The sequence below is a fragment of the Pteronotus mesoamericanus genome, unplaced genomic scaffold, assembly GCF_021234165.1.
Source record: "Pteronotus mesoamericanus isolate MK-2021 breed Mesoamerican mustached bat unplaced genomic scaffold, CSHL_Meso_final contig_44, whole genome shotgun sequence".
Classification (NCBI taxonomy): domain Eukaryota; kingdom Metazoa; phylum Chordata; class Mammalia; order Chiroptera; family Mormoopidae; genus Pteronotus; species Pteronotus mesoamericanus.
In genome coordinates this window covers 6,193,296-6,217,838 of record NW_026555166.1, presented here as the reverse complement: position 1 = coordinate 6,217,838, position 24,543 = coordinate 6,193,296, and the positions used below count along the sequence as shown (strand labels likewise).

General features: G+C 50.8%; 1 protein-coding gene across 1 annotated transcript in view; it reads left to right on the top strand.

Moving 5' to 3' along the window:
* The window catches only part of POLR1A (RNA polymerase I subunit A), an 83,569-nt gene extending 72,196 nt beyond the window's left edge, over window positions 1-11,373 (top strand). The window contains exons 28-34 of the mRNA XM_054577665.1: window positions 4,700-4,826; window positions 6,056-6,166; window positions 6,773-7,081; window positions 7,909-8,109; window positions 9,327-9,444; window positions 9,961-10,125; window positions 10,484-11,373. Of these exons, the coding sequence (XP_054433640.1) occupies window positions 4,700-4,826; window positions 6,056-6,166; window positions 6,773-7,081; window positions 7,909-8,109; window positions 9,327-9,444; window positions 9,961-10,125; window positions 10,484-10,584 (1,132 nt within the window). The 3' untranslated portion in view covers window positions 10,585-11,373. The remainder of the gene's footprint in view (window positions 1-4,699; window positions 4,827-6,055; window positions 6,167-6,772; window positions 7,082-7,908; window positions 8,110-9,326; window positions 9,445-9,960; window positions 10,126-10,483) is intronic.
* The last annotated feature ends 13,170 nt before the right edge of the window (window positions 11,374-24,543 follow it).

Below are 24,543 nucleotides of genomic sequence, written 5' to 3'. Positions count from 1 at the left end.
ATTCCAGGCAGCACGATGTAGGACCTGATGCATTTGTATCCTGTTACTGAGCAGTACGCCTGTGACCTGCTGCTCTTAAATGCCAGTTCTATAACCAGAGTTACCTCCACTTCTTAGAAAGAAATTCTGGTTGCCTTCTGGTAGGGAGAGTGAACATCCTTTTTCTCTCAAGTTCAAGTCACTGTTGGACATTCGAGAAGCACAAGCCGCAGTGCAGAGTGCACGGGAATGGGAGGGTGGGGCCAGCTTGGAGGAGCCAGTGAAGCCCTTATGACTAGCCAGCTGACCCGATGGTGGGGTGCACACTCAGATGGCTTCAGGGCCCTGCAGGTAGCGGAGGCCGGTGAAGCAGGTTGGGAAGCCCTCGGCTGGGCCACGGGAGTGTGTGGAACCTGCCTCCAGGGGGTGGCAACATGGGCCAGATATTCTGATCCAAAAAAACAAGAAAAGAAAAAGAAAGCCCCCCCCCAACCCCCAACCTTTTTTCTGTCTTTGGTGGTTTGGTTACTTGCTTTTTATTTTATAAATGAGAAGTCTCCTAATTTTAAAACATCAACTAATTTATATCTTTTTAAAAGCCCAGTAAGGCCCAAATATATCCCATCTGTTGGCAGGAGATGGCCATAGACCCCTGATGACTGCTTCTAACCTAGACCACCGGTCAGGTCTTCTCCAAGTTCGTCAGAAATAGAGAACCAACGGCAGAGTAGAGGCAGAGTCCACTGCATTCTGTTGTCCCACAGACCTTTACTGAGTGACACCCATTAGAGTTAGGTGACAAGGCAGCACGGCCAGGAGATAGCAGCTGTGCTGCCATGGGCCCTCCCTCCTCTCACCTGAAGGTGTAAGCTGGCTTCAGTCTGGCCCTCTAAGTAGGTGGCATTTAGGGCAGTGGGAGCTGTGGTAGGTGAACTCAGATGTGAACTCAGCCCTTTGGATGGTGGTCACTGACCAGGCAGATCCTGTCCCTGTTTACATGCGCCCTGGGTGAAATTGTTGCCGGCTGGGCCTTGGGGACAACTGCCTCACTGGCCGTCTGTGTAAAGGTTTTCTCCGTCAGGCAGGCCCCTTGCTCTTGTGGTGCTGGGCCATGTCACAGGAGACCTATCTGGGCACCAGCCTGCCAACTCATTAATTAACAGGGAGGAACATACTTCCCAAGAGCCCAGCATGTTTGCGCTGGCCAGGCCGCGCTTTGCCGAGAAACGGGAATTAGGATTACATGGCCTCTTGAGAATTATCAGGACATGTGCAGATGGATGATCTGCCTCATTTCTAGTCATTTAAGACCTGCCAAGCAGGTAGGTTTGCAGGATACATGCACCAGGCTGTGCACAGAGCTCTTTTTACTTGCCTTATTTTCGTGAGTTGAAAATCCGTCACTTTTTAAAAATTTCTTGATGAGGGACAGCCCTGACTCTTTCCCAGCAGCGATATACTTTTTCTACTCCTACTTTGTATTTTGCTTGTGCGCTCGAAAAGCTGCGATAAACAGAGTCAGGTACAGTTAATCTTGGTGGAGCTGCTCTGTGACTTTAGCAGAATGGGCCAAAGGTGAGAGAAGGAGCTGGCATGTGGACTGGGGTGTGGTTGGGACTCCCTTTGTCAGGTCCAGCGAAGCAGCCCATTAAGGCCTCTTACAGACCGCAGGGGATGAGTGTGCTTGTGAAGAGCAACCCTGCCCACAAGAAACTTTTCTTCCTCCTCTCTCCCCCCTCCCCTCCCCTCTCCCATCTCCCTCTCCTGCCCTCTTTTCTCTCCTCTTCCCTTCCCTCCCTTTCTTCCCTTCTCTTCCACCTGTGGGATCATGACACTTTACTTCAGGTGTAATTGGCATACAGTATTATATGAGTTTCAGGTGTACAACATAGTGACTAGACGTGTTCATTGGGAAATGGTCACCAGAATAAGTCTAGTTACCATCTGTCACCTTACAAAGTAAATACAATATTTTTGGCTCCATTCCTCAGGCTGCACATCATGTCCCCATGACTTACCTATTTTATAACTGGGAAGTTTGTACTTCTTAATCCCCTTTACCCATTTCACCCCACCCTACTGCTCTGGGAACACCCATCTGTTCTGTGAGTTCGGGTTTTGTTTTGTTTTAGAATCCACTTATAAGTGAAAGTGTACAATATTCATATTTCTCTGACTGACTTCACGTGGTATGGTATCCTCTAGGTCCATGCATGTTATCGCAGATGGCAAGATTTCATTCTTTTTTATCTGTCTTTTCAAATTAGTGTTTTGGTTTTTTCAGATAGATACCCAGTAGTAGAATTGCTGGATCATAAGGTAGTCCTATTTTTAAATGTTTGAGAAACTTCCGTGCTGTTTTCTGTCGTGGCTGCACCAATTTACATTCCTACCAACAGCGTGAGGGTTTATGAGACTATTCTGACACAGGATACAAACAAACAAAAAATAGAGACACAGTGACACTTTCCCAGAGGGAGACATGTTAGCATTTTAAGGCCCCCTAGATAATTGTACTGTCACGTGTCACTTTTAATACTTGTATAAATTATCTGTAAGATGGGCTGGAGGAGGTGAAATGGAAAGAGCTTTGAACTAGAGTCGGGGGGTTTAAGTTCTGGCCTCCAGGCCGCAGCCACGAAGTGACCGAGTTGGCCATCTGCAGGTATCACCTCTGTGAGTCTAACTTTGAAAACAGCAGGTGGTGGAGCTATTGCCAGGCACTTTCAGAAACAGCCAAGGGTCATGTTCTCTGTTTATAATTATTTATGTGGAATGAGAGCTTTCTCTGCAGCCTACCCCTCCTGTTCCCTTTCAGTTGCCATGTTCTGACAAATAGCCAAACCTTCCCAGAGCAGTCACTGTGGCCCTTTGCTTCCCTTGCTCTTGGCAAAATCACAGAAGGGCAAACTGTTTGCACCTCCAGGAGAACTCTAGCGCACTGGTAATGTGCCTACCACTTACTGGTCAGGTGTTTCATCTACTTTTTCACCTCTCTCATTCTACACCTGTTCACCAAAAGAGGCAGACAAGGTAGGAAGGATTCCCAGCTGCAGAGATTAGGGAAGGTCTCTTGTGAGAATTACATCTCCACTGAGATGCAGCCGTGTGTGTGTGTGTGTGTGTGTGTGTTGGGAGGCAATGTTAGATAAGGGGCTGGGAAAACAACTAGTAGAGCTAATGGCTTGAGTATGCGCCCACAGCATGCATGGAGGTGGGTATGAGCAGATGTGTAATTAGGGTTGGGGACAGTTGTAGGGGGGCTTGAAGTGCTAGAGGAAGCCTAGTGCTTCCACTCTCGCCCGCCCCTTCTCATCTCCACTCTGCAGTGACTGGGCGCGAGCTGGGAGTGGCTTCACTGTACAGATGAGATCAGAGAGCCTCCTCTCCAGTCTCCAGTGGGACAGGATCTTGATCAGAGCCTGTCCTTTCAGAAACATCTCTTGAGCCCCCACTTCCCAGTTGGAGCGTGTCTTGCTAAAGTCAAGCTCACCCACCCCGCATTCTGGCCCTGTCATCTCTGCCCCCAGTGTCTAGTGACCAAGCTCCACCCTGGAATAGTGGATAAGGAACCTTTTTTCTGCAAAGGGCAGAAAACCCAGCAAAACCATGTAAACTTTGAAAAGTTTTTAGAAAATAATGAGGGGGAAGAGTAGCAGGGTTTTTTGTTTATAATGAGCAAAATAGTAAACTTGCTTCTCAGATTAAGACTCTAAGCTCCAGTCTTTCATCCTTGCTTTGCCCTAGGGCACATGATAGGTGCAATAAAGGCTCAGAGAATACAAGGTGGTTGCCTCGACGCTGGAGGTGCCTGATACTTTCCATAATTAAACGCAGTCCATATTGGTGTGCTGTTCTAGACCGATGAAGCAGACAGGCAAGAGACTGTATGAACAAAGAAGCAGGGGCGAGTGATGGGGTGAAGCCCTCGGGGAGCATAAAAAAAAATCTCTGGAGGGGTCCAGGGGTCAGGAAAGGCCCCCCCAGGCTGTGCTTGAACTGGTTCTTTTAAATTGGTTTGGTTCTAACCTGATGACAGGATTTACTGCCACAAAGTAAGTTATCACTGCCTTTGAAACTCCAGTGAGCTTTTCCCCATCTTTGTTCTTTCACTGAGCCACTGGAGACCGCAGCAAACAATCGGGCCCCAGGACTAGATCAGGCCTGAGCATTGCCACTTGCCCGAGCTGCACTGGCAGGCAGTCAGGGCAAGGCCTAGTGCTGGCTGGACTCCCCTGTCCTACTGTAGATTCTGCTGTTTGCTAGACGACAGCCACAGCTGCACCAGCAGATGTCATTTACTGAGCACCCGCTCTACCAGGCCCTCGGACAGGTATCGAACATAGTGTGATTTCCTAACCCTTAAAACAAGATTGCATAAAACTTACTAATAGCCATATTTTGCAGACAAGGGAGTTAAAGCTCAGGAAGCTGTCGCGCTCAGAGCCACGCTCCCTAGGAATGGCAGAGAGCACGTGTTCAGACTAGGCCTGTCAGGCTGTGGAGCAGTGTTCTTTCTGACAGGCCGGGTACCATTCAGAAAGAGTAAGAGCGGGGGAAGTGAGCTGGTAGGAAAGGTCAAGCCTCGTGTACAATATAAATCCTCAATATCAGCCTCTGTGGGTGTGCGACCTTTGGACAGAACCTCTCACCCCTGCAGCCAGGGGAGAGCGGAGATGCTATAACTGAACGGATCTGCGTGGCTTTCTTCTTGCTTTAGATTCTTTAAAATTCTGGTGGAATCCATCAGGAAGAAGAATAACAAGGCATCCGCTTTCAGAAGTGTGAACACTCGAAGAGCTACCCAGCGGGATCTAGACAACCCTGGGGAGTCAGGGAGGAATCGGGTGAGTGAATCCCCTAGGGGCCTTTGGGGACTCGCGCAGGGAGGGTCCCTGGGGTGGCAGCTCGCTTAGTCTCCTCTTCTGGGACGGGTCCATGGCAGCCCCTTGCTGGCGTTGGCCCATCTCTTCACTTACCTTAGCATTTATCTCGGTGCTGAGAGCTGAGAAGCAACAGTGACTTCTCAGGTACGGTGGGCAACGCAGGCGGGGGGGCAGCATGGTCTGGTTGGCCCTGGGCAAGGGCCCCAGGTTGTTGATCTGTCTGCTCTCAAGACCCCTCTGTAAGTGGTTTATTTATCCTGAGGATAGACACAAAGTAATGGTACCTGCTGGGCTTTTGGAAGTTCTTTTTCTGTTTCATTTTTTCTCTGCCTTTTGGCTTACCTAGGCCCAATGAACTCAGGCCCACAGGGTACTAGCAGGGACCAGAGAGGCATTGTGAAGCAGGGAAGTTGGAGTTTAGTGGCAAAAAAGGAAAAAGCCACTGGAGGCAAAATAGTCCAGGAATGATAATACGTCATCTGCCAGGGAACCCTTGGCAGTGTGGGGACAGGGCCCCGAGTGTCATCTGAGCCAGCAGCTTGGAGCTGTGCAGCAGTAGGCTGTGCTGATGCAGCAAGCCTGCCTTAGACGGGGTTGCAACAAAGACTGGCACTGTCACTGCCTGCTCTGTGATCTCGGCTGCATCACCTCCTCATCCCTAAAATGAGGTACTGGAACAAGTACCAGATGGCTAGCTCAAGCACAAATGGGCACGGTCTGTCTTTGAAAGGCTGCCCAGTCCTTATTATTAAGTCACCCAGAAGGAGACTAAGAAACTAGGAGCCAAGGTCAGAAAGAAAAAGGTAGAAATACTTGGTTTTTAAAACGCTCAGCATTCCACCAAAACAGTCCTCTGTCTTTGTCTCCACCTGCAACAAAAATATTTGGAACAATATTATGTACTATCTTTCAATAAATTAGAAAGTCTTGGCATTTTAAAAAAATGTTTTTTAATGTAAGATTTTGGAGTTTGTACATGCAAAGATGAAGACTGAATAGGAGATGTGGGATCAGGGCTAACACAAAGTAGGTACTGGGTGGTCCACCTTGGGTTGGGTGGGAGAGTAGAGAGCAGGTACGAGGAAGGGGAGTTGGCTGGATGGGTGAGTGGACAGAAGAGTAGGCAGTTGGATTGGTGGCTGGGTAGATGACTGGACATGATCTTTTTCCTCCTTGTTCTCACACCACAGGGAGGGCAGGAAGGGGAAGAGGAAGAGGAGGAGCACATTGTGGATGCTGAAGCTGAAGAGGGAGATGCTGATGCCTCTGATGTCAAACGCAAGGAGAAGCAAGAGGAAGAGGTGCGGTGACTCTGACTGGGGTGTAGGGGCCATGATCACATCCCTCCTTCTCCATCACACTCAAGGGACCGTCCTGGCACATAAGGCTACTCCTTCGTATCTGCTGGAACCTGTCAGAAACCTTGAAGCAAAACCAGCCTGCCCAGCACACTCTCAGCTGAGAGGGTGTTCTTGGGGTAGACATTGGGCAGGTACCATCCCAGGGCTGCCCTTTGGGTCTGGCTGTCCCTGAGATTCAGTCAGTTTCAAAGACCTAGTGGCCTTTGGCAAGGAGATGAGTCAGACTGTCTTCTGTTTTTACAATGAAAATATGCCTCCCTCCCCTCCCCCCAAAACAGTCCTCTACTGTCACAGTGGCTGCAAAGACAGAGGACAGGTTAGAGGGGCTAAGGAAATTCACAGGGAAGAGAGCTCGAGGTGCAGGAGAGGAGGGGACTGGGGAGTTGGCATTCCCAGGTGGAGGGCCAAGGTGGGAAGGAGGAAGGCAGTCCTGGCAAAATGGAGCAGGTAGGGCACGGGAGGGCCTGGCAGATGAGGCCTCTGCAGGCCCAGTTCCGATAGATGGTGAGGCCCCAGTGATGCAGCCTGCGCCCTGTTCCATGCCAGGTGGACTATGAGAGCGAGGAAGAGGAGGAGAAGGAGGGGGAGGAGAACGAAGATGAGGATGTGCCGGAGGAAGGGAATGTCCATGGGGAAGGCGCCCACAAGGCCCAGGAACCGGGTGAAGAAGAGGCGGGCTCAGGCCCCGAGGAGAACTCGCCCCCAGCTCTGCCCTTGAGGCAGTCCCGGAAGGCCACCTGTGGCCAGGAGCCCAAGGGAGCTGAGGCCGTGGAGCGCCGGGTGCAGGCTGTTCGTGAATCCCACCCGTTCATAGAGGACTACCAGTATGACACGGAGGAGAACCTGTGGTGCCAGGTCAGTGGGGGTCAGCGCCACAGCAGGGGGTGGGGCTGGGGTAGGAGGGAGAGTTGGCTGCTCTCTTTTTAATCCTAGATCCCTTAAGTTCAGAAAATGGTGGCAGCTATGGACGCCCAAGTTATGGCCTCACCAGTGTGACTTCCTCTTCTCTCTGATGTTTCAAGAAGAGTGTGTGTGTATGTGTGGTCTGATGTGCCAGGCCCTCTAGGTACTTTTAAACATGTCACCTCTGTCAGTCCTCAGTACAGCAAAGCGGTAACATATACAAAGCTGTTGTGGAGGCTAGCAGGAGTACTTTATTTCTTACACCTGTAGCTCTTGGTCTCCAACTTGGGGGCGACACCGTTCTCTCACAGGCTGGGTGGTTTGAATGCCTGGACATCTACAGGGAGTGGGTTTTTTTGTGCTTTGATCCAGCTCAGTGGTTCCCAAATGGCAGTGTAGATAAGAGTCATTGACCAGGATTACACCCACAAAACCCTGTGTATTATGCTTGTTGGTAATTGAAAAGATATTAAGGGCGATGTTGAGCGACGTGATTTTCACTGTTCTCACTGACATCTGTGAAAATACTGCTCCATCGTTTTCTCCTCAGCCTGGGTGACTGGAGATGGCTGCTGTGTATAGGCGGCTAAGCCGCCCAGCGTGCATGGGTGCAGACCCACTGGCCCAGCGCCCCCAGCAGGGTCCCTGTCCCCAGCCAAGGTGTTTACTAAGAGAGCTTCGGTGGAGTGCCCTGAGGAACCAGTCAGTGTGGCCTCTGCCCACTTCGTGGGGGCTTGGGGTGGCCATCTTCCTCTGCTCAGCTCTTTCTCCTCTTGCAGGTGACGGTGAAACTCCCGCTAATGAAGATTAACTTTGACATGAGTTCCCTGGTAATGTCCTTGGCCCACAGTGCTGTCATCTACGCGACCAAGGGCATCACGAGGTGCCTCCTGAATGAAACCACCAATGCCAAGAACGAGAAGGAGCTTGTCTTAAACACAGAAGGAATCAACCTTCCAGAGCTATTCAAGTATGCCGAGGTGCGCGTGCCTGTGCAGGCCGTCTGCTGGCCCGGGTCAGGTCCTCACGCTGTCCAAGCCTCAGGCCGCTTGGAGACGAGGCTGCAGCCACTTTACCTTGGCCTCTTCTGAGCTGCTGGCACCTCTAGCCCAGTGTCCCCAAACCGAGTTTGTGTGACCTGGCCCACCTTTTGGGGGTGTACAGTGCACGTGAGCCCACTGAAGGTTTACAGTACAGAAACCTACTGAACTTTAACCCTGAGTTTCTCAAACTAATTTGGGTACAAATACTTTTCCTTGAAATTAAAACCTCCCCAAAGTACAGTTGTAAGCGTAGTTGTAAGAAACAGTTGGCTGAGTTGCTGGCCTGGGAGCTGCTCACTTTATGTGGGAAAGGAGGCCCTGGGCACACAGGGGGTCCAGGCCCAGCCCCCACGCGCGACGCTGGTAGAGGCCATGTGCTCCTGCCCCCCATCTGAGTTCTTTCCTGGTTCTTCCCACTGCCCTGAGACCCCCACAGTCTGCAGAGATTCTGTCAGTTCCCAGAGAATACTGAGGAGCCGGGACCCCTCAAACCCAATGTCTTCTAGTCCACACCGAGCCGCAAAGCTCCCGCATCTCGCACATTGCTCCGCCACAACAGCTGCCCACAGAGGCCCCTTCTGCCCCGGAGCCTTTCACCAACCTCTCCAGAGGGCACAGCAGGAAGGCTCGCGCCTTCTGAGGGGCAGCCACTGGCAGGGCGAGCTCTGTGTCCTCCTCACTGAGTTTGTTTAAACAAGGCCAGACAGGCTACCAGGGTCTCCAAGGTCTTCGACAGTGGGGATGGGGGGAACCTGCCATTGCATGGAGCCACCTTGGGCGGGGCCCAGGTTACCCCTGTGGAGCTGCCCCATCCCTGCTCCACATGCCCTGGACAGGTGTTTGTATCTCTGCTATGGAACTTTCCTCACTTATCGGGGGACACCTTTATCCTAGGAAACAGGTATTTCTGTTAAATAAACAAAAATACCTTTGACCCTAAAGTGGGTACCAAGTCATCGCTTAGCTCTGGTAATGAGGAGACAGACCTTGGGGCCTGGCCAGAGTCCTGTCAGCAGCTCTCCGCCACGTTGCCGCCGCTCTGTTGTCAGTTGTGCTCAACTGCCAGACAAAGAGGCAGTGCGGCCTGGGGGCACATGCTGTAGGAGGGAGCAGAAGGCCAGGCCCTCCAGGTCAGTGCCCCCCTTCTCCTCCAGGTCCTGGATTTGCGCCGCCTCTATTCCAATGACATCCACGCGATGGCCAGCACCTACGGCATTGAGGCTGCACTGCGGGTGATCGAGAAGGAGATCAAGGATGTGTTTGCTGTTTACGGTAGGAGACACTGCAGGCAGACATCGGGAGATCCCAGGGTGTCATCTAGAGGTGTCAGGGAACTGAAATTGGGATGCAGTGAGCATGTAGCCTGTAGGAGACCCTGAGAATGACCGACTTACGTTTCTGTCTCGTGGCAAGTCCCATCACTGAGGAACACCACTTATTTCTCACCCGCCATCGTCGGAAGAAGCTCCTGTCTGACAGCTTGGTCCTGTCGAGCCCTCATAGTTCCAGAGTGCAAATGTTCTGTTAGGTTCCCATGCCCCGCCCCACCCCACCCCTGGCCTGGAACCCGTGTTCTCTGGGCTGCTGGACAGCTGGGGAGCTCGGGAGGTAGTTTAGTGACCAGGGATAAGAGAGGGACTTATCCGAACTAGGCAGGGACCAGGTGACGGGGCTGCAGCAGAGCCCTGGGGCCTGATACGTGAGCCTGTGTGCTGACTTTTACCAGGTAGATCCGCCCCAAGGTCCCCTTGTTACCGCTTACGCCTGATGTTTATGCTCATGTGGCAGGCATTGCAGTTGATCCCCGCCATCTCTCCCTGGTTGCCGACTATATGTGCTTTGAGGGTGTTTACAAGCCGTTGAACCGCTTTGGGATCCGGTCAAACTCATCCCCCCTGCAGCAGATGACATTTGAAACCAGTTTCCAGTTCCTGAAGCAGGCCACCATGATGGGTCAGTGTGCGGGCCGGTGTCCTTGGCCTCTCCTCAGTCTACCCTGGGCAGATGCGCTTGTTCCTTCGGCACCATTCCTCACGCCTTCCCTGCGAGTGAGATCTCCCTGGAGGAGGCAGCTGGGGAGGGGTGGGCCGCAGGCAGGAAAGCCTGTGTTTTGAAGGAAAGGGAAAGGGGCCTTCCTCAAACGCAGGAGCAGTGCTGCCTCATGTAGTGTCAATCTGTCCCAGGGACTCGGGGCCGTTCCTCGTGGCCTCCAAGGGCCCCATCCACCTCATGTCCATGGGGAGCCCCCACCTCCTCGCATCACCCACAACTTCTCCCTCAATCACTAACGAGTGCTCCGTGTCTCTCCCAGGGTCCCACGACGAGCTGCGGTCCCCTTCAGCCTGCCTCGTGGTTGGGAAGGTTGTCAGGGGCGGGACAGGCCTGTTTGAGCTCAAGCAGCCCCTGAAGTAGCAGCCACCACAGCGCCATCTCTCTGGCCAGAGGAGAGCCCAGAGGACCCAGGTGGGGCCTGGCCTGGCCTGACCTGACCTGCCCTTCACGTGAGAGGACCAGGAGACCAGGGTCCCAGTGGTTCAAAGTGACAGTGCAAAGCATAGCAGTGACGTTGGGGTTCCAAAGAGCAGCTGGCTTTTGGGCTGGACCAGCTTCCCCAGGAAAGTGGTTGACCATCCTTTTTCCTTCCCCTCTGTGGGTATAAACAAGGTTCACCAAATCCCCCGAGCCCCTCCGAGGTCTCAGGGCCTTACCCTGTGCTGCAGGAGGCTTCAGAGGCGAAATGCCCGGCCCGTCCATGGTAGAAGGCGGGGGCCCATTGCTCTGGGCAGCCAGTGACTGCGCGGGATTGCTGGGGCTCTCAAGCAAGAAGAAAGCGCCCACGGCCTGCCCCTCCTGGCTGCCACAGCCCCAGGGGACCTAGTTCCCAAGGACTCTCCACCCAAGGCTCTTTTCCCTGGGCCAACTACAGGGTGGTACAGCCTTCCACCCACCCAGCTTCTGTGCCTGGCTCCTGGCATGTGGCCACATGTCCTTCTCAACCAGATTAGCTCTGAGCCTGAGGTTGGTCTCTCCAGGGCCCCGGCAGCTCACCCCCACACATAAATCTCCGAGTCGCTGGCCAGGCTGCGCTGTTTGAATGAAAGGCTGACTATCTTCCCTGGCTCCGCGCAGTCCAGCATTGAGGCCCGTGTCCCCCCTGCGCAGACCCTGCTCCGTCTGGCTCCCTTAATCTCTGGCACCGCAGCAAGGGGCCCTGGTGTGAACTGAAAAGTCAGAGAACTTGTACAAAGGCTTTGTAAAACCAGAGGCGGTTTCTATTTTTGTCTAATGTTATTCCAGCTCAGGCTGAGTAATAAACATCACTGGAATTAGCTATTGGGAGGGGGAAAAAAATTTAAATCTTGGGTTTTTTTATTCTTTCCTTGTTTGTAATTTCTGCATTTGTGATTTGAGACCTGAGGACTGGGGTTTCTCAGCACAGTCACATCGTGGGTCCTCTTCCTGTTCTGGCAGAGGACCCCGGGGGAAGAGCTCGGCGCCAGCAGCCTCCCTTTTGACCTCACGCTACCCACAACATCCCCCTTCCAGAGCCAGCCTCTGGCCCTGAGGCCAGGAGAGTGGAAGCCAGTGGGAAGAAGCTGTGTGTATCTGGCGGGGGAGGGAAGGCCTTGCTTGGGAAGAGTGACTACACTACTTTCTCTAGACCATGATTTTTCAGCCAGAACCAGTGTGCTGTAGGTATTTTTAAACATGCAGTACCTGACTGGTCAGGAACACTGACGTCTTTTCCTGTAGATTGATAAATTGAAAAAATGACAATAGCCATCCAGTGTCAATAACTCAAAATTATACCTTTGGTCAGATAGGCAAAAAATATATTTTGGGGGCATGCCACAGAATTTTAGTAATTAGTTTATGTATGTCATGAGGTGAAAAAGATTGAAAATCATTGCTCTAGACACATGACAGAACCCAGTCTGGGCCTCCTGCGTCCACACTGGGAAAGACCCGGCAGAAACCGCTCACCAGGGCTGGGGCCCGGAGGAACACAGAAGCGTGGGTCCCTGCAGGCCCTGCGCCACAGGTTAAGCTGTGCATCTCGGAGGTCAGGGGCCACTGCACTACCCGATTTCCATTCACACCAGAACGTGAGAGCCAGGCCGCAGCGCACCGCACTCTGGTGCACGGATGGACTTGGTTGTGTGTCCCCAAGGCCGGGTACAGGCACAGCAGTCGGCTCAGCTCCACCCAGTGCTGAGGGTGCAGGGGTGAAGGAGCAAGCCCAGGTGGCAGACAGGCCATGGCTGCACTGAGGCCAGGTCCCAGTCCTGTGTCAAGAGTGAGGTGACAGCCCCTGTCCTTCCTGCCCGGCCCATCCATGTATTTCCTGTTTATGTGAAATTTCTCCAGAATATACCTCAGTCCTGGTTTGCGAGCAGACGTCCCAGAACTGTAACTCAGTGGGCCAGGAATCTCGCCTTGCTCCCTATGGGGTTGTACTCTCGCTTCACTTCAGAAGGCTTTGTGGGTGGCTCCCCTGCTGTTTAAGATGGCATATTCTTTGGAATATTCTCAATATTGTAAATGCTCCTTCTCTGAGGGCACATTTGAATTTTTGAGAGACAAGTAGGTCCAAGCCAAAATGCGTGAAGAGGATGGACAGGGCTGCATAATTCTTTCCTAACCGCAGGGGACTGGAGGGCGAGTGTTTGCTGGGGTTCACAGGCGCCCCTGAAGCTGTGAGTTGGTAGGAGCCCTGAGGTGCTGCAGCAGCCGCTGTTCCAGCTGTCCTGCCCGCCTCACCCCTTCCTGTGTCCACATCCTACCTATTTGCTTGCTTGTAACAATTTTTTTTTTTAGTCTCCCCTTTCTGGGTTCTCATCAAAGACACTACCAGGACTACTTACAAGTACCCCTGTGAATCATTGAAACATTTTCTTTCTGAATCAGAAGGAAAACGAATGTCTGAAGCACCTTGTCCCATTCCCAATTTGGAACTTGAACTTTCCTTTCTCTCTATTGTCCCCTAACCCCCAAATATATGCAGAGTAGGTCTCTGAAGGCTCCTCCTGGGCCTCACTGATCCTTTCAAGGCTCTTTCAGGCTTTTACTCAGAACACTGTGAACGTGCCGGCTCCTGCATGAGTGTCCATTGCTCGCTGTTGTGTGGGGCGGGGCGGGAGGGGGTTGGTTTAGGGGTTTGTTTTTAAAAAAATTTTGTTAACAAAGTTTAATCTTAACCATTAGTGCAGTTCAGTGGCATTAGGTAGGTAGGTTGTTCACCACCATCCTTCCACGCAAAACAAACTGCTCAGTCAACGGCAGCTCCCCATTCCTCTTCCTCCAGCCCCTGGCAGCCACCGTTCTGCTGCTGCCTCTGAATTTGACTGTACCTCATATAAGGGGAATCATTTGGTGTTTGGCCTCCTGTGATTGGTTTATTTTGTTTAACATATTTTTCAATTTTTTTTTTTTTATTTTAGAGAAAGGGGAAGGTGGGCAGGGAAAGAGAGAGAAACATCTATTTGTCCCACTTATTTATGCATTCAATGGCTGATTCCTTTATGTGCCCAGACCAGGGATCGAATCCACAACCATGGTGTATTTGGGACAATGTTCTAACCAACTGAGCTATCTGGCCAGGGCCTTATATGATATTCTCATCCATGTTACATGTGTCACAATTTTCTTTTTAAGGCTGAATAATGCCCCAATGTATGTTTAGATCATATTTCATTTATCCATCAGTGGACACATTGCTTCCACCTTTTAGTTGTGAATATTGCTGCTATGAACGTGGGTGTGCAAATATCTCTTGAAGTCCCTGTTTCTGATTCTTTCGAGTTTAGACCCGAAGTGGAACTGTTGGATCATCTGGCAGTTCTGTTGTTAGTGTTTTGAGGAGCCTACCATGTACTTTCCACAGTGGCTATACCATTTTACATTCCCACCAACATTGTGCAAGCACAAAAGTTCTGATTTCTCCACCTTCTTGCCAAAACTTCCTGTTTTTATAAATAAATAATATATATGTCAGTTATATGTAGAAACCATTGTAATGGGTGTGAGGTAATATGGTGGGTTAGATCTGGGTGGTTTTAATTAGATGTTGGGGCCCTCAGGGAGTCTGCATCTGCAGAGAGAGGGGACTATTTAAGAATTGTCTGTTGCTTGCTAATCTTAAAATTTGAGTTGGCAATTGAAGGCTGTAAAGGTCTAGAAAATGCTTTTGAAATAGGAAAACCTGGTTCTTTAAAGGCTGGCTAGGCAAGAAGTTGTCAGTGACTTCTCTGTGCAGACGGAGGCTGTGTGGGGTGGCCCCAGGCTGCAGGCGAGCAGGGCCCGGGCTTGGCCATGCCGTTCAGGGGAAGGAGTCGCTGGGCCCTCTGCAGCCCTCCCAATCCTGGTGCAGTTTTATCCCTCCGGCCTCGTTTCCCTAGGGCTCTACTTCAGTCCCAACCTCCTAAATACGTACCGTGAGGAATTTTAGAGCTCCCACACCATGAAGTCCCCCCTTTTGCCAAAGTCCACTTAGAATAGGGGTTCTTAACTCTGCACTGGAGCCACTTTGGGAGACTGATTCCGAGCACCTTTCCCAGAAACCCTGCTTTAATGGACCTGGGTGTGGCCTGGGTGTTGAAGAGCCCCAGGAGAGTCTGCTGTGCAGCAGGGTTGAGAACCACCCACTTGGGATAAGCCCTGCATTGTGCAGGGTCACGACTTCTGTCAGCTGTCAGTGTGATGACAAGGGAATGAATCATTGGTGCCTGATTTCCCCTCTGAGAGAAAGGGGGGGGTGGTAATTGGTAAATGTATTTTCACTTTTCATACAATTCCAAGAATATAGATCTTATTTTGACCTGAAACACTTTTAAAAATACAGGCCTTCCTGGAATAACAGCATTTCTTGATTAAAATTATCTTCATTAAAATTTATGAAATGATACCAAATAATTTGTTTTGAAGTTTTAAACTATAATAATTCATCTCTTTACTACATTTCAGTTCTATTTGAAAATAAAACATTTTAAATGACTTCGTTAGGCTCATTAATTTATTATTGAGAACACACCAGTTTCCAAATTCAGCGTGAGATCAGTAATCTTGCCAATGGTGTCTACTGACAGTTATTGGCAGCATTTTCCTTTGATGAGCTGCTCAAGGTGGAAAAGCCGGTGGGAGGGACCGCTGTGAATGTCATAGGACCATGGGTTCTAGGTCTACAAACACTGCCCTGGGCACATGCTTGCCAGCGCCTGTCTCGTGGAAGAAGGTGTGAAGGAGACCTCTCATCACCCAATGATTTTGAGTGATGATCTTGTCACTGCCCATTGGGCTGGATGCTGTATTCCAGGCAGTAGAGCTCCCAGCAGGCATCGCCGATCTGGACACCAGCCTGGCCAGCGTGGATGGAGGGGCACTCACACATGGTTGCTGCTTAGTGGCTGCAGAGCAGATGGAGAGGAAGAGAGGCTGTTGCTTTTTACAGTGCAACTCAGGTGATCCGTGTAAGAAACTGCCCCCACTAAGACCTTAAGATCTGTTCCCTGGCCTCAAAAAAAAAAAAAAAAAAAAAAGTGAAGGCTCTCTGGGTGCTGTGACAGATGTTTTTTAGGAGGCAATGGGATTCAAAGGGTGCCCCAGTAAGGTCTTCCTGTGGGTTCAGCGAAGACCTTTTGTGTGGTGCTCTCAGCCAGAAAGCAGGAGGCCCGCGGCTCCTCCCAGCCAATTAGAAGGGGCTGCTTGTTCAACCTAAAAGCTCCCGCCAGCAGAGTCCCTGCAGGGACAGGAGGGGGACACTTGACCAGAAGTACCCCTTAGAAGCCACTCTATGAGAAATTTCCCTTTAAAGAGGTAAGCCTGAATTATTTAATGAAGATTGTACCTCAAGTTTTTTAGGCAGCACCTCTCCCTACCTATGAGTGGTAATCCGGGCGTTCTGTCCAGTTTAGAACTCCTTCCAGCTCTGGACTGTTCACAGGCCCAGGGAAAGGCCAGAGCTTGGTTCCAGGGAACAGGGCTGAGCACCCCCATTCATCTTGGCTGGACTCCAGTGTCATGAGGTGCTCAGGTGACTGCCCTTGAGCAAGTCTAGAAAATGGGTTTGAGCTCAGGGGCCTGGAAGGCATCCAGCCTACATATCCAGACTGTTCCCCTGCTACCCCTCCCTTCTCCCGCCTGCTCCCACCCAACCTTGATGCCATTATACAGGCACCCAGAGTTGCAGGGACTACTACACAGGTTCCGCCCTCCCAGAGCTCATAGGGCAGTGCCCCAAACAGACAAGCCAGCAGGAAATTCAGCCTTGCTGTGACCAGACCAAAGGTTGGGGAACCCACCATGCAAACAGGCACACCGCCCCAGCCCTAGCCCACCGCTTGGGCAGGACCATGGCTCGTTCTGCTGGCTGTAGCAGGGCTTTGGGGAGAGGGCCAAAAGGGAGGGAAATTGAGAAAGAATCAGGTCCAGGCATCAGTACCACTCTTGTGCCCACTCTCACCCGCTGCTCCACTTTCCCCTGTAAATATAGGAGAGGCTGCTCTGGTTCAGCCAAGGTACCGCAGTCTCTGTGTCTTTGCAAGTTGCAGTCAGCCTTGCTCAGGTCAGGCAGCCCTGTTAGGATGCTGCCTTCTGGGCTAGCTGCCTGGCAGGGCCGTTTCAGGGGCCAAGCCAGCCCTGGGGCTGTGGCCTCACCTGTACAGTTGCTCAGCTGGACCACAGTAAACACTTCTTCCCCAACAATGATTCCTGCCTAGAAACATGAACCTGAAGTTCCTCAGATATTCAACAAGTCGAACAAATGTGGCTGAGTTGCTTGGATGTGTTTCACGCAAGAAATAGCTCTGAAATCAGACACCTCACCTGACACTATGATTGTAAGAAAGTTATTTGGCCTCTTTGTGCCTCAGTTTCCTTATCTGCAAAATGGTGATTAAAATTAAATGTGTTCATAAAGTGATATATGGCTATAAATGTTTATATACCAAGTGGTTCTCAACTGGGGACATTTTGCTCCCTGGACATTTGGCAATGTCTGGAGACATCTTTGGTTATCGTAACAAGAGGTGGGCTGCTACTGTCATCCAGTGGGTAGAGGCCAGGGATGCTGCTACACACGTCCAGTACAGGAGACAGTGCCCTTCAGAAGGGAATTACCTGGTCCCAGATACCAGCAGAGTGGAAGTGGAGAGGCCCTGCCACATACACACGTACGGCGGGTAATGTTGCTTTTTTGCAATGGCATCGCACTGTTTTTAAATTTGCAATTTCCTATTAATTCTGAGCATCTTTTCATATGTTTGTTGGTTATTCTAATTTGCACTTCTGAAAAGTGTCTATTTGTATCCTTTGCCTATTTTTCTATTGGTTTATTTCTAATTGACCTTTACTGTCAAATTCAAATAACTTATTTACAGGCCAGTAACAGCTACTGGCCACGCAGGACCATGCTGACCCCCTAGAGACTCGTTAGGGCCGCTGACGCATCTCCTGAGGTACACAGATTGCTTGCAAAAGCAAATTCCCCGTCATGAGGGACTAACCCACAGTGTTGAAGGGACCACCGTAAGAGCAGCAGTTACCGGAAAAGAGTAAGAAGCAGAACACAGTCAGCTGTGGTTGCTGCATGGGCTCTGCTTAGCTCGGTGACAAGTGCTGACGCCCAGGCTCCCCTGGGGCTCACCGACGGGCTCTGGTCAAGTCCCTTACACGTGTGAATTTGCCAAATCCTTACACGGGTGCGGTTACACCATTCACAGTAACTTGCCCGCAGTCAACAGTGGAGGTTTGAGGATTTGGAGCCAGACTGTTGTCTCCAGAGTCTGGGCTCCCTGTGTCCTCACTGTGCCACCTCTCTGCCCAGACAGACCTCAAGGAAGGGGTTTTCACATAGGGGCTGCCTGCATTGAGTGTGGCAGGCAGATGGGAAGCCCCCAAAGGCCTCCCCAAGCCAGGACCTCAGAGGCAGGGCTGGAGAGCAGGCTGAGCAGCACAGTGAGTAAGTAGGGCCTGACCAACTGCGCTACCAGAGGGATCTCAGAAGCCAGGGCCAGCCCTTGGCTGTGGAGGAGAGTGGTCACGTTGCAAAGGAGTTCTGTCATATTCTGTCATCTAATCCCCACAGCCCTGCTGCATGCATCCTATTGGTTGAATGAACAGATCTGGAGGAAGAGGAAGCCATGCCCTGGAGTGAAATAAAATCCCTACAAAGATGCCTGGGCTGCGTCCCTCTGGGGGCCGCACCTCTGGGGGCCGCACCTCTGCCTCATGCCTCTCCTAGCATTTTCGTCGGGTTCTGATGACGCAGGTGGCAAGTCTTAGATTCCATTGCATTTGTTAGTGCTCTCCTTTGAAAATTAAAAAAGGAGCCCTGAGGAATGAGAGCAGGTCAGTCAGGGAGGACAAGGGAGGTCCACAGGAGTCTGATGGATGAGTCTATGGGCAGGGTAACTGCAGGGCATCAGGGGTCACAGGTGGGGCATGAGGACATGGGGCAAAGGGGAAATTTAACAACTAGGCCAGCCAAGTGCCAAGGGCTGGCAGCTCCCAGTGCCCACAGGACTTCTGCCCCTACTCACTGTCCTGCTTTCCACCCTGCCTCTGAGGGCCGGTTCTGGGCAAGGGCCATGGGGTCGGCTTCCTGCTGTGTCAGGGCCCTCTCCCACAGACCAGCTGTTCCCCCAGCATCCTGCTGCCTGGGGACCGCCCGACCCAGGTGAAAGGCTGCCCGGGCTTTGTGCAGTGCCAGGCGTCTCGCAGGGCCTGGCAGGCTGCCCTGGCCCCTTGCCAGGAACACAGTATTTTCCTCCACCGGGAGGCTGACTCACTCTGACGACTCTGCATCCGGTCACACCACGGGCCTGGGGCCCACGGCAGTCAGTGACCATCTGGTCGGCCCAGCCCAGCCCAGCCTCTGTGTTCTAATAATAAATGTTGGACAAAGATGGACGGAAAGAAACAACAAAGGGAGGGAAGTGAAAAAGGACAGAGGGAACTCATGTGTCTGTGGTCTTGAAAATGAGCGTCTTTTTTCTCCTCCATTTTCTAGAGCAAATATACGTTCTCACAGTGTGGTCCCCAGACCAGCAGCATCACCCAAGAACTTGTAGAAACATAAGTGTTCAGTCCCCACCCCAGGCTTCTGGAATCAGAAACTCTGGTGCAGGCCCCTTCTGCGTGTCTTAAGCCCTCTGGGGGATCCTCACTCACTAGGGAGTTTTCTTACCTCTGCTGCCCTCTTTGTTGTTTGGGTTTTTTTTTTTTTTAGCTATTTTAGCCCCAGGGCTGTTCTGACCTTATGGAAAAAGCCCCTCAACCTTCTAAGATTGTAGCCCCTGCAGTGCGCCAAGGGCAGCCTGGACAGGGATGGCAGGTCTACAGCAGGTGGCTATAAGAGGAGTGTCACCAGCATCTCTGTGTCCCTAGCATTCATTTGTTCATTTGAACCTCTTGACAATACGTGAAATACCAGTGCCTCAATTTTATAGAACAGCAGGAAGGCTCAGAGGGGTTAATAACTGTGCTCCCTCAAGAATTTCCTTGCTCCTTGCAGGGCAAGACCTGTGCCTGTGAAGCAGGTAAATGACAAGGCAGAGAGCCTTTCTGTGCCTGGCTGGGTGGGTGGGGCTCCTGTGGAGCGACTAGGACATCCTGTGGGGCCCCTGGTAGGACTGGGCATCCTCTAGGGGCTGGTGGGCAGCTTGTTCCTCTGGATTCCAGTGAAGCCCTCCTGCATCTCGGAGCCATATAAAGTCCTTCGTGTGGGTCAGTTAAAAACTCCCCTGGATCCAGCAGTCCCACTTCTGGGTGTACATATATAGACATATATATACACACGGGTGCACACGTATATGTTTGCACACACACAAAAGAATTCAAAACACGGACTCAGAAGGATATGTGCATACCCATGTTCATAACAGCTTTAGTCACAATACCAAAAAGGTGGAAACAACCCACGTACTCATCAACAGATGAACGAATAGACAAAATAGGGTACATACATACAATGGAATATTATTCAGCCATAAAAAGGAATGGACTTTTTTTTTCTTATCCTCATCCAAGGACATTTTCATTTGCTTTTTTAGAGAGAGGAAGGGGGAGAACAAAACATAGTGAGAAAGAAGCATTGATTAGTTGCCTTGTACACACCCAGATCTGGGGATCTGCGCCAAGATGGGAACGATACGCGACTGGACTGGGGATCGCACAAGCACGTGTCTGCACACAGACGGGATGACCGGGCAACCCAGGCATGCGCCCTGCCAGGAACTGAACCCACGACCTTTCGGTCACCAGATGACACTCCAACCACTGAGCCATGCCTGCCAGGGCAGGAATGGTGTTTTAATACATGTTACGACATGAATGAACATTGAAGACATTATGCTAGGTGAAATAAGCCAGAACAAAAGGACAAATACTGTAAGATTCCACTTATATGAGAGCTTCCTAGAGTAGTCAAATAGAGAGAGAGAGTAGAATAGTGGTTACCAGGGGTTGGGAGGAGGGGAAATGGACAGCTAGTATTTAATGAGTACAGAGTTTTGCAAGGCGAAAAGTCCTGGAGATGGATGGTGTGATGGTTGCATAACAATGTGAATGTGCTTACTGCCACTGAACTGTGCACTTAGAAATGGTTAAAATGGCTTGGCCTGGTGTGGCTTAGTAGATTGAGTGCCGACCTGTGAACCAAAAGGTTGCTGGTTCAATTCCCTGAAGGGCACATGCCTAGGTTTCAGGCCAGGTCCCTGGTTGGCGGTGAATGAGAGGCAACTGATTCAATCACATTGATGTTTCTCTCCCTCTTGTTCTCCCTCCTTTCCCCTCTCTCTGAAAATAAATAAGTAAATAAATCTTTCAAAAAATGGTTAAAATGGTAAGTTTTATGTTACATATATTTTACCACAATAAAAACTGCAATCTATTAATAACCTGCCCTCCCCCCGACAAATCCTCTGGGCGTTGGGACCGTTTCCAGGGAAATAGCAGCATACAAAATATTCTACAAACACCCTGCACAGCCACACAACATTTATGATCCCACCATAGGAGAGAGAGAAAACTCTGGACATTGATTTTGATTTCCTTGGCTTCTGCTTTCTGGCCCTCTGCCCTTCTGCAAGTACCTCAGGCTCCTGTTTCATAAAATGGACTGATAATATGTTGGCATTCTGTGAAGGCCAAGTAGGAAAGGACCTGAAAGCTTCTAGCCTGTAATAGGTGCTTGAACAATGGTAATTATTTATGATGTTTCCTTAGCCTGGAATGTCCTCCCCCTTCTCTGTAGGGTAGGTTCCAGTTCATCCTTCAAAGCCCAGCCAGCTCAAATCCCATGTCTTCCATGAAACCTGGGGTAGCCTGCAGGATCATTCACCAATAACAGCTTCCCTGCTCTGCCTGATGTCAGGCACAGCCATTCACCTTCAGTGCTTGTAAGAGCCAGTTGGTGCTTTGCCACTTCTCTCCCCCCGGCCAGATCACAGGCACTGCTCTAGGAGGTAGTTACTCTGGCTGTCTGGTTCCTGGGTACAAAGCCCTAGCAACTCAAAGTGGACATATAGCATGATAAGAAATGACACTTTATAATTTAAGCCTCTGAGATTCTGGGGTTTCTTGCTTCCTCAGTGTAACCCAGCTCTGGGCCACTCAAAGCATGGTTTTCTTTCCACAATCTTGGCATCCCCTGGGCACTTATTAGAGATGCACTTTCTCCAACCCCTATATACTGAACCAGATTCTTCATTGTCCTGAGGTGACATGTGAAGTGCTGAGCATGGTCTCTCTCCCACGAAGGTGCTTGGTGGTCATTATTTCCTCCCCACCCTTCTGAGGCTTCTATAGAAGACTCTGCTACTTGCCTCTTCGAAAGCCATTCTTCCCTTCTTCCTTACTAAGAATTCAGATATGGGGTAGGAGGAGTGGCCATGTGCTCAGGTTAAAATATTCAGTTTTCCTGACTCCCTTGCAGCTAGGGGCAGTCATGTAACCCACTTCTTTCTCTGGCCCAGAGGAAGTTATTGATTGGGGTTTCAGGAAAGGCTCGTCAAAGGCAATAGGACCAGGTGGCAGGTGCATCTGGCACTGGGCCTTTCCCTTCCCTATTCGTCCTGTTTATTATTAGTACGTGATGGTGGATTGCTGCAAAGTGGCCCCAAAGACCCATGCCCTTCTGTATTTACACCCTCAAAAAGTTGCCATTCACATCGAATCTGGGCTGACCTATGCCTATCTCTGACCAATAGAATGTGGGTGCAGTGAGGTTCAGGGACTTCTGTCTGATTAGAATCTAGGGCCTTCCCAGGCTAAGAAGTTGACCTCCCCATGAAAGATCATATGCTTGTCAAAGGGCGAACCATGCATCATCCAGGCCAGAAACTAGGGAGTCATCTCACTTCCTCTTTATTTGCAGCCAGTTGGTCACCAGGTCCATCTATTTGCATGGCCCAAATCCACCTCAGGATTGATCCATGGGGCAGCCACCTACTGATCTTCCACCACCCTCACCCTGCCTGCACCATATTAAGTCTGTACATAGCTGCCAAGCTGATCTTTCTAAATGTATATCTGAAGATCATTAGCCAATACTTTTAGGCTGAGTCCCAAGACCCTGGCATGACCTACACATATGTGATATGGTGCTGCCTTGCTCTCTCTCCACTCCCCTCTCTAAATACCTTGGGTCCTGGTCATACTGTGTTACTCCCTGTTTATGATACAAGATATGTCTGTTAATACCTTCATGCCTTGGCCTAAAGGTTGACAAACATCATCCTTCATGTTGACGCTGTGTCTTAGGCAGCTCTGGCTGCTATAACAGAAACCATACTAGAGGGTTTCAACAACAGAAATTTATTTCTTACAGTCCTGGAGGCCCGAAGTCCAAGATCAAGGTGCCAGCAGGCTAGGTTTTATTCTGAGGCTTCTTTTCTTGGCTTGTACACAGCTGCCATCTCACCATGTGCTCACATGATGTGTGCGTACAGGGAGAGAGAGAGTCCTTCTTATAAGGACACTAACCCTATTGAATCAGAGACCCATCTTTATGGCTGCATTTAACTGTAACTGCTTCCATAGACCCCCATCTCCAAATACAGCTACTCTGGTGGTTAGGGCTTTAACATATGAAGTTTGGGAGAGGACACCAACATTCAGTCCATAACATTCAGTTATGAGTGACTGCCTAGAGACCTGCTTTGAGAATTCTGAGTTCTTTCCCAGGCTCCCTGATTCATGATGCCTGCCTTGGGCTTAGAAAGGAGAGTGTGGCAGCTCCTGTACCATGTTTCTTTCCCGGTTTTATGTGCTCATCTTTGCCACCCTCTCCTGGACCCAGCATATTACTGTACACGTACTTGGCCCTCAACACATTTTTAATAATGAATCTACGAGTAGTGTCCTCCAAGCACATTCACACCCATGGTTCCACTTACACTCCATGGCAGCCTTTGAGTTAGGGCCTGATGATCCAAGATGGTTGGATATCTCTCTTAAAGCATTTGCCCTTCTCTTCCCTCACCTTTGCTGAAGGTGCTGCATTTGTCTTAAAGACTGTGCAGATGCCTGGACCAGGGTCTATCTGGATCACAGGTAGCTCTTGTGCCACTGTCCCCTGGAGCAGCTGGGACCTTTGCCCTTCTTGCTGTCCCAACACCCCTCTGCCCCCCTCATCCCAAGGCTTTCACCCCACCCTCTGGCTGCCATCACTTTGAATAAGAAGCAAATAGGTGCCATGGCCTTGGTAGAGCAAGGGAAGGATTGATTTGCCTTCTGGAGGGAGATAGAGAGCCCAGGAAAATCAAGAGCAGGTGAGGTGGATGTGATGGGGAGAGTAGTGTTGTGTTTAAAGGGAAAATGTATTCAAATCTCAAGTCTACCTGTTAGAACACAGCTCATGTGAATGTGAGGGTGCGTCCGAGTGTATGTGTGGGCCTATCTCCCTGCTCCCATGCTTAGCCATGCTGCCTCAACCAGCACTCAGGTCCGTCCCTCAGCTCGGCCGTGTGTCAGGTGGCTAAGCCCTGTGTGCGCTGCTGCACATGGACTTTTTCCCTGGGCCGCACTCTTTCTCAGGGCCTGATGTGGGCCTGATGCGGCCTCTCCCTCCGCCCTCTGGGCACGGATTCCTGGCAAGTGCCGTGCCTATTTTGTGGGATGTGCTCCTGCCCATGAGGAGCTGGTGGCCTGTGCTAGCGGCAGGGCCATCCTCAGTTTTGGGAAGGCCAGAGGCAATGACCCTGTCTGCCTGGGGGATCAAAGATAAGTCTTCCAGGAGGGGCAAGTGAGCAGGCTCAGGGCTGTGTGGGCATGTTTAGGCCAGTACATCTCCCTTTTTGCAAGCAGAGGAGGGTGGGAGCAGTTTGACAGGGAGAAGAGCCCAGATCCAGAGGGGTAGCTAGGGCTATGCTGCAC